The 10,397-nt window shown below is 42.3% G+C and overlaps 1 protein-coding gene across 12 annotated transcripts in view; it reads right to left on the bottom strand.

The window, feature by feature from the left end:
* TSPOAP1 (TSPO associated protein 1) overlaps positions 1-10,397 on the bottom strand; it is a 125,081-nt gene that overhangs the window by 99,040 nt on the left and 15,644 nt on the right. For all 12 annotated transcript variants that reach the window (XM_075594545.1, XM_075594547.1, XM_075594550.1 and 9 more), the window contains exon 2: positions 2,355-3,625. In XM_075594545.1, coding sequence (XP_075450660.1) covers positions 2,355-3,515 — 1,161 coding nt within the window. In that variant the 5' untranslated portion in view covers positions 3,516-3,625. The remainder of the gene's footprint in view (positions 1-2,354; positions 3,626-10,397) is intronic.

The raw sequence follows: 10,397 nt of genomic DNA, 5'->3' as shown, positions 1-10,397 counted from the left end.
ATGTTTTACTTATGAGTGCGAGTGACCTATGTAGGATATTATATTTTTAGAGGATTTACAGGACTCCTCCGTTATCTGAACCCATATAAAACAGAGCATACGTTTGTTAAGAAATTGGTGGTGCTGCTAAACCATTAGGCAACTTTAGGTCTGTTCATATTAATGGGCTCTACGGTGCTTTACTGCTTACTACCATTTGGTAAATATGGTCCAAAATCTGATTCATGTTTTACCAGATCTAGACAGTCTACATATCCACATTAAAAGTCATCAGTGGGTTTATTTAAACACAACCTTTTTATTGACAATACAGTATAGTGTAAAACATACAAATGTGCCAGAATAAACATCCAGAACTTTCTTTCTTCCACTTAAAAAGGAGTAGCAGATTTGCATGTACAATATGTCCTCTGTTCTTCAAAGGAAGGGTAGTAAACAAAGCCACCCGCATCTTGTGGATCGTGCTGCAGATCGAATCCTCTCTCGCTCACTATCACCTCAATTTGACCCACTGGAGGCTTTTGAACAACCGATGAGCTGGAGACGAGGCCGGCCTTTTCTCTGTTTCTACACTATGTGGCAGGCATGTTTGCCTCTCAACATGACACACAAACAAAGGACACCCACCAGGCTGGTTCATTAAGCACAAAATAGAGGCTTTCATCTCCTCTGTCGTGTACTTGGGAACAAGATTGCAGTGTAATCACAAAAAATATTCTCAATAACACTAATTTATAGAACTACGCAGAGCATTAAAAAAAAAAAACAACATCAAGATATCCTAATTCCGCCTACCCTGAAATATATCCCATTATTATTTTCTTAAATCCCTTTCTCTATATTTTCTATTTTACACTACCTATGAAAAAAGGATGTTGAAAAAAAGTTACACAAACGAAGCAAGAATTACCCAACTTAGGTATCTCTAATCCATTTCTCCTTTATCACTGTGGCAATAATTGTACTTTTTTTGATTTTTCTTTCTTTGCTTCTTATTTACACTAGGTAAAGTTACGTTTTTATTTGTCTTGCCAACATTACAAAATGTATACATCTTAAAATTGTCTAGTGTATTGTTTTTTTCCAAATAATCACAGATTCATAGAACAAATGTAACCCTGAAAAACATACTGAAAAACAGTTAATATTACAATGCAGGCAAATGCTGTGCTGTTTTAAAGAGCTTACAGTCTATTTTTATGGTCCTTAAACATTTTTTTTTTAAAAGCGATCGACAACCAAATCTAAGGCCGAGTTCAGGATGCCAGAGACAGGAGGTGGAGGGCGCGCGTCAGTCTGCTGGGCGATGTGTGCACATCATCCCCAGCAGACATTTTCAAGCTTTCAGGAGGCGGGGCGACAGACGTGAGGTTAGGGATCGGTGTTGCACTGTTGAAATCATTTTCAAGAATGATTTCATTGGCTGCCGAAGTACAAGTGACGCTGCTGCAGCTTGAAAAAACAACTCGAGTTGTTTATTGAAACTGTAGCAAGCGCCAAGTCCGTACTTCGGCGACAGGGTAGCTGCTACCCTGACAACCAATATTAACTTTAAATACATTGTTTCGGACGTCCGCGCGCACGTAAGCACGCCACCTCTCCGAAGTCGGCACCCTGAACGAGGCCTAAAGCAGGCATGTGCATGAGAGGCCCAACAAATCATTTTCAAATCTTGTGAGATTCTTTTGCTCCATTACGTTCATATACTGTACATTAGAAACATAATTTGTTGGGAGATAACCACTTGGTCTATGTACGCTGCCTATATGATACATTCTTGTCACTCACACAAACTGTACAATGATGTCTAATAAATAATAAATAATGAAATATATATATATTGTAACAAAAACCTTTGCGGTGCAGCTGTTCTGTTTTGACTGTACTATTTGCAATGCAATGATATTGTAAATTATGTACATTTTTCTCAAATACCTAATTTGGTGTTCAGATGTTATAGAATTCCTATTCTTCGCACGTGGGAATGAAATACTTCCACATATCCCCATACCAAGTGTCAGTGTGTAGCGAGGTGACAAAACGCCCATATCTAAAAGAGCTACAACTCCCTCATAGATGAAGGGTGTCCATAAATCGTACTACTTGGATATGATTTGTTTTTTCTTGCACTTGCAAGAATGACTATACACCTACATTTTATCGAGGTTCATCTTTTAAAACAGTTGTTCATCAACATTTTGTTTAATATTTAAAAATGTCATTTTAAAAGGAATACATTGTACATGTTACACAGAGTTTACGGTAACACTGCATCTAAGTATTTCTTCTGAACCTAATCCACCTCCCATCCACATAAAATAACACTGTTAGGAAGTAATTTAAAAACATCTTACCGACCACTGCGGCTGAGTATCACTACTTTGCTCAGATGAACTAACGGATTGGTTGTGGGGCAGCATTCCCGGAGTTGATCTCCAGCCACTGCCCTCCGTCCCAGATGAATTCTCAGTATCATTTTGAGAACACTGATGTGACGCTTTACTTGAAACGGTCCATGGAGTTGCATCAGCTTCATCTTTCTTCTCTGGGTGGGGAAAATTCATAGTTGACAGGGGATTGTTCCTGCAGCTTTTGGGTGTTACAATCACTTCATCTGATGGGCTGTCTTGCAAGCATGGTCTTACAGTCGAGTCATAGGGTGAGCCAGTTTGTGGGAATGCACGCTCAAGTGACCTTGACCGCGACACTGTGCTCTCATGAGATCGACACCTGGATCCTATGTTTTCATGGGACCGTGGCCGGGATGATACTTCATCTAAAGATCGGGGCCTGCAATCGAGAGTACCGAGAGAATAACGTCCATATCTAATTTCTCCACCGTCCAAAGGCTTTGATTGCCCCTTCAGCATGGAAGTGAAATCCCATTTTGAGTTTTCCAGAATGTACTTCAGGAAAAGATTCCTCTCTACATCCCGTTCCACTTTCATATGTCGAATACACGCAGCCTGCTCTCCATCATATTCCCATCGAAGCTTTGATAGGACATCCTGAAGTTTGCACTGGCACTCACTTGCATTCTCAGACCCTGGCACATTCGGTCTTTTGTCACGGCTTGCCTTTCTTGTGTAACCTTTGTTGAGCAACTCTTCAGTCAACTGCTTCTGCAGTTCCCGGGCCTGTCGCACAGCTACATCTCGCTCCTTCTGTAGGAATGCCTGCAGCTCCCTCAACTCCTCCTCCTTCCAACGCAGGAGCTTCTTTATTTCCAACTCCCGCTCTCGCACTATCAATTCCTTCAGCTGCTGCAACTCACGGGACTTCTGCACTTCCCATTTTGACTTCAAGTCATCCACTAGCTTACTTTTCTCCTTCTCCGATACCGCTTTGTATTGCTTTAGTTCCAAAGTATACTTCTTCCGTGCTTCCTGCGTTTTGAGTCTCTCATTTTCCAATTCTCTCTTTAACTGATCCACCTCCCATTTGCATTCTTCCAGGAGGATGCCATCGGACTTTTTGGGTGAGAAACGAGAATTGTTAAGGTTCTCCTTCAACATGGTTAAGGGATATCAGCGTGTGATAAGCAGCAGAGAAAGGAGGAGCATGCAGGGAGAAGCAGGGCAGGATGCACGTAGAGGCGCGTAGCTAGCAGCATTTACGGCACAAGCTGTGTGGGGTAGGGATGAGTTAAAGGCAAGAGTTACTAACTAGGTGGCATGCAACAAACAAAACAGTCAATATATATATTGCAACAGACCATGTGTCTAATTGGTTGTTTACACCAAAATACCTGAAGCACATGCCTTATAGGTGCAGTCACACTTAGCATATAATGAAGTTGCAATAAAGTGTGGCACCCATACTCTCTCTACACAGTGCAGCAGAGATGTTGATGGTGTGAATCGTAGCTTCACCCCACTCCCTCAGCTGTGTAATGACAGTACAGTGATCAATTCCTGCCCTCCCCTGTGCTAATCACGAGTTCCCTGTGTAAGAAGAGGAGCGAGACAGTATTCATCAGTACTCCAGCATTAAGAAGCAGAGCCGGGAGAAGCTCCTACCCATGGCTGTGATGTTCCTCCTGCCTGTGCGCCACATTTATTTATATACAGCCCTCAAATCCTCATCTAACTGCCTCAAAGTGGCGGGAAGGTAGCAAAAGGTATTCAATCAGATGTACAGTGGCACTTGTGCTGGTTGGTATAACCATACTATGAAAGATTGAACAACATACCCGGCTAAAGTGGGAAATGCACTTGCCAACATGCAAAGCAGGCCAGCATGGCAAGTAAGGCACTCGCACCCAAAACAGAAATACACCGAAAAGCAATGGCCCGGTTCTCCTGAAGCCGTATTGTGCCTGGGCTTGACAGCATTCAGGAAGGAAACATGATGGCAGAGTGTGCTAAGAATCTCCAGAGTATAAACAAAAGCTTTCATTCAAAGCTAAATGTGGCCACCTACAATTGCTGGACTCTATAGTGAAGCAGCACTGCAAGAACTGGAAGATGAGCTTGAAACCATTACATGGGATAGTGTTGGCCTTAGTGAAGTTAGAAAAAAAGATGAAGGCCTCATTGAGCTCCAAAGCAGGCACCTATTCTATTACTGAGATATTGATGGTATAAACAATAGTCTTCCTTGGTGCTGGTCCTCAGATATACGTGCACAATATGATTAGGAAAATAAAAAACAGTGTAGTGTCACACCGTAATGTTATGACGAATCTATATTTTCAATGACTTCAACATACATACATACATACATACATACATCTGTTGCTATTCATTGACCCAAATGGAAACCCCATGCAAAGTGAAAATAGTGTGATAAGGCTAAACAACAGTGATCACTCTCAGAGATGTGCGATATCCCCAGTAGTTAAACAGAAGGATGTTAGCTCCTTGTTAGCCTTAATGAAGTTAGAAGAAAAGATGAAGGCCTCATTGAGCTCAAAGCAGGCATCTATTCTATTACTGAGGTATAGATAATGGAAGAATCAGTAGACTAGGCTTAATCGTTAACAAGAGATGGAGAAATAGCATTGTGGAATATAAAAGCTCACCGGAAAGAACAGCCAGAATCAGCAATCTAATGCTCACTGAAGTGGACCACTTCTACCAAAATATCAACCAACTTAACAACAAAAGGAAATTGTCACCTCAAGATGATTATGGGAGGTTCCAATGCAAATATTGGTGCCCAGCAGAAAGACAAAGCATCAGTTGGTAAATATAATTATGGCAACAGAAACAAACGTGGAGACAGATTGGTAGAATTTGCAGAATGTGAAAACGTCTGCATCATGAATTCATTCGACAAGAAATCCCCTCCCAAAAAAATAGGCATAGAGTGGACCCAATGAAATAAAGAATGAAATAGACTATATCCTAGCTGACAAGAAACACATGATTAAAGACTGCACAGTTCTAAAACATTTTGACGCGAGGAGTAATCACTGATTGGTTCTCTGCAAATTACATCTGAATGCGAAAATGGAAAGAAAACTGATTCAAATGAGAAAAACAAATCAACATGAAGAACATCTAGAATAACAACGGCAGAGAATTTCAAGCTTCAGCTTGCTCAAAATTCATGGAGACACCTTACCAACAATTATGAAGAATTTCTGAAGATTGTAGTTGAAAACAGAGGAATAAAAACTGGAGAAATAGGGGAAAAAAATTAAAAAAACCAGGATGAGAAAATATCAAATGCTAATGAGTTACTGAGTTAGCAGTTACTGAGGAAACGACAACAAAAGACACAATCCCAAGACATAAGAACAAGAATGTAGTATGCAGAACTGTGTGATCCACAAGCATATGACTAAAGATACAGCAGACAACATAGCACAAAGGGGTATAGTGCAAGTGATCTGTGCAAATATACACAAAAAAAAATAATTGTCAAAAACAGTAATCCAAAGTGAAAAAATAATGTAAATCCTACTCACAAGAAGTTGGTAATATTCAAACAAACACTGTCTGCTCTTTGAATCACTGTTTTTCACACTAATTTTTATTGCGTATATTTGCACATACAGATGAAACTGCCGGTTCTGGCCCTCCTGCCTTTCGGGGCCCGCACGGCATCCTCTCCGTCGCCGCAAGATTCCAGCGGCCAGACTAATGGCCCATAGGATTAACACAGCAGGGGTCCCTGTGTTTTAATGGGACTCACGCGGTGTGAATCCTACCGGGCTGCACTTGTCTGTAAGAGACGCACACTAAGATAGACTAAATCAGTCACTCTACCTGCACGCCTCTACCAGGGGATCGCAGGTTGTTTTTTTTTAAATTTTAATAACATATTATTGTAGCATAGGGTCTCCGGAGCTGAACCGCATTGATTTCAGATACGGGGACCCCCTGCTTCACGAGTTACAGGCCCCGTTTTGGGGTGCCGATATCCCAGCAGCTATGTTTAAATTCTCCCGCGTCACGGCCCACATGATCGGAGATTTAAACAAAGCAGAGAGATACTGGCACCACATAACGGGGCCTGTAACTCGGGAAGCAGCGGGTCCCCGGACCTGAAATCAATGCGGTTCAGCTCCGGAGACCCTATGCTACAATAATATGTTAATAAAAAGCCGCTTCATAACCTTAGTGGCTAACCCCTAAGGCAATGAAGGGGTTAAGCCAGACTACCTGGTTTATTGGGGGTAGATGGCGTGAGTGAAGGGGGTAATTTCCCCAGGGTGAGTGCTTAGGCCTACCGGGAAGGTTGCGGAAGGAGTTAACCCCTTCATAACCTTAGCGGTAGTAACTGCTATGGTAATGAAAGGGTTAACTACTCCCACTACCCACCGACAGGCCTAACCACCCACCCTGGGGCAATTACCCCCTTCACCCACAATAAACATTACAATACAACCATCAATTCAATACACTGAAAAACACCCCTACCCCTCAACACATACAGTACAGTAACAAGCAAAATCCCTATTATCCATATCTGGATAATAGCTAATTTGCCCATTAAAAAATAAAACATAACCAAAACATTACCCAGCCAGCAAATAGTAAATTAAAGTTCTACTTACCCCTGCCAGGATGAAGGCCATCCTCATCCTCCTCGTCTTCCTCTTCTTCAGTGGGCACCAACAGTAAAATAAAAAAAGTAACTACTGGTCACTAACCCTTTAATCACCTTGGTGGTGATTAACCACTATGGTAATTAAGGGGTTAACCCCTCCCACTACCCACCCATGAGGCCTAACCACCCTCCCCGGGACAACTACCCCCACCCCAACAAACCAATTGAATGGCAGAGTGGTACACCATGCCCATAATATGAGTGGCAGTCAATGTGCAACCTAAAAAAAAAACAAGCACCAAAAATACAATACAAAAAATGCAGTGCTTGTCACTGTGCTTATCTATAGCCCGAAAGGGGCATAGATAACCACATTGGCAGTCAATGGGCATCCTAAAAAATAAATAAAAAAAACAATGAAATAAAAACCAATAAATGTTTTTCTTACCTTTGATGTCTTCACCCTCCGAATCCGATTCCAGCAGCGATCTCTTGACCGACAAAACAATGCTCCTCAACAATCGAAGGTCCTCCGGTAAATTCTTCTTTTCTTCTTTCTTTGTAATCCAATTGGGGGCGGATGTTGTCCTGTCGTCTTCTTGGCTTCAAATGAGATGGGACAGGCCTTATAAAAGACCTGTGACATCACATTTGAGTGTCAAATGGTACACCCCCAATCCAATTGGCTTTTTTATGAGACAAGGTTCTTTTTTTTTTTAAAGGATGCGACATCATAAAGGGATATCACATCCTTTTTTTTTTTTTTTAATGGCCGCCATCACATGGTACTCCTTCCAATCGGATTGTGAGATATACCATGTGAGACATCACATTGTATACCCCCAATCCAATTTGCTAGAGTACCATTACGTCATCTTAAAGGGAGGGACTTCACATCCTTTAAAATAAAATGGAAGCTGTCACATAGTACTCCAGCCAATCTGATTGGGGGTATACCATGTGATGACTCACATGGTATATCTCACAATCCGATTGATTGGAGTACCATGTGATGGCAGCCAATTTTTTTCTGGTGACATCATCTTAAAGGGAGGAAAGCATAGCCTTCCTGATTGGCTGGCTTCCCTCACTTTTGATGTCACATCTTTAAAAAAAAAAATTAAAGGAACCTGTCACATGGTACACCAGCCAATTGGATTGGGGTGTACCATTTGACACTCAAATGTGACCACACAAGCCTTATATAAGACATCTTATATAAGGCCTGTCCCGTCTCATTTGAAGCCAAGAAGACGATGGGACAACATCCGTTGCCAATTGGGCTACAAATAAAGAAGAAAATAAAAACTTATCCGAGAACCATCAGCTTTTGAGCAGCATTGCGTTGTCAGTCAAGGAGTTGCTGCTGGAGTCGAATTCGGAGGGTGAAGACAGTGACAGTGGGGGTAACCAGTCTTCATAAATAAAGTTGAAGCTCGACTGGTTACCACTAAAAAAAAAAGTGTGTCCCCAGTAGCTAGAAAAAAAAAACAGAGGAATGATCTCCTAAATCAGTAGCTAAGTAGCACCATAAACCATGGACAGTGTATTTGTTTGTAATGATCAAATGCATGTCTGTAATAAAAAGCTTTCTGTGTGTTTTCACATTTCCAGGTCGGCAGGGAATCAGAGATTTCATGTGCATGAGTTTTAAGGGGGATATTTTGGGTCAAACTGTGTTCAGAATATGCATACGGGTCAGGGACCAAAGTTACCGGTTCTCCGGTGAAAGTACCCGACAAGCAGGCAAAGTCTGCAGTTAAGTGTATGCATATTGACCCGGCCATATCTCCCCTTAAAAACATTGTAGCTACTTACCGATAGGATGTCTTTATAAAGCATATTCCCAGCCTGGATTAGCAAGTGTGAAATGTCTTTTAGTGTGTACGCATTAATGTCTATGCGGTCAGCCTGGGCATCTACATAGGTGCCGGGATGTCTGCATAGACATCGGAGTTCAAAGGAGAGAAGGGATGTCCAGAGGTGAGAAGACCGATTGGTGAGTGGGGAAGGACAGAGTACCAGGTCCGGAGAATAAGACCTGGTGGAGCCTGCCCAATGGATTGGCTGGGGGAAGATGCTGCTCGTAGGCGCGTTTCCCTTTGGCCAATTCATATTTCCAGCTCGCCCGGCCTTTCGAGCCGACTTTGCACGCCCCCTGCTCTGACGTCAGCAGCTAGACGAGCCCCCATTCTGATTGGCTGGCTGAGGTGTTATCCGTTCTCTGATTGACATGGCAAGGAGACTAGCGACCAAACATAGAACAGCGGTGTCTATCTAAGGAGCCTGATCAGAGAACCAGATGATCTGTGGCTTGAGTCGGTGAGGCAAAGGCGGGCTTTTCAAAGTTGCTCTATTTCGAATAGCAGAGCAACCGGCTTCATTTTTGGAGCTAGGAAAGCCTGCCTAGCTGAGGCTGTCAGACACGAAGTCCAAGTTCTCAGAATAGAACATAGCGGTCGCGGTTGGTTATTCTCCCCGAAAAGAGTACCACGAAGCCCGGGACGAGGTCCAGGTCAGGGTAAGCCTCCCGAAGCACGCGCCCTGCACCTATTTGAGGCTAGTTTTCGACCCCAAACCCTCAGTAATTGTGTACTTCTCCTGTATTTTGTATATTCATTGTGTGTACGCGGGTTTACCCAAATAAACCTAATTTTATTCCTCTACCTTGATTTGCCTTGTGAATGATCCCAGAACGTAAAAAGTGTTAAAAGTGCTGGTCTTCCATGACAAAGACATCAAAAGTAAGAAAACATTGATTGGTTTTTATTTCATTGCTTTTTTTTTTTTTTTTTAGAATGCCCATTGACTGCCAATGTGTTTATCTATGCCCCTTTCGGGCTATAGATAAGCACAGTGACAAGCAATGCATTTTTTGGCAAATGCTATTTTAATTTAATTGTAATGTATTGTATTTTTGGTGCTTGTTTTTTTTTAGGTTGCCCATTGACTGCCATAGTGGCAAACCATGCTCATATTATGGGCATGGTGGGCCACAGTGCCAATCAATTGGTTTATGGGCATTTTTTTTTATTGAAACTCTATTTCTAGGAAAGATAGGTTAAAAAGAGGAGGAGGGGTGTTATTTTATATTTCAGACACCTTATAATTTACACTGTTAAATTGGCCCCCAAGCCCACCCTCTTTTGAAATCCTAGTTGGCAAAATCTGCCTCCCCTTTTCTAGGCCCGTCCTGATTACTGGCATTTACCGCCCCCCTAAAGCCCCTCTACAGTCCCTGACTGATAGCACCCAGTTTCTTGGCTCCATTTCCTCTCTGAATGCGAAGAGTGAGCTGCTAGTTCTTGGGGATCTCAACTACAATTGGCTCAGCCCTAAAAACCACAAAATCCAGATACAACTCAAGTAGCTTATCCTGACGCAACTCATTTCCCAAC

This window comes from Ascaphus truei, chromosome 3 (genome assembly GCF_040206685.1).
Source record: "Ascaphus truei isolate aAscTru1 chromosome 3, aAscTru1.hap1, whole genome shotgun sequence".
Taxonomy (NCBI): domain Eukaryota; kingdom Metazoa; phylum Chordata; class Amphibia; order Anura; family Ascaphidae; genus Ascaphus; species Ascaphus truei.
Note: the sequence above shows the minus strand (reverse complement) of the source record. Positions and strands in the feature narration are given on the sequence as shown.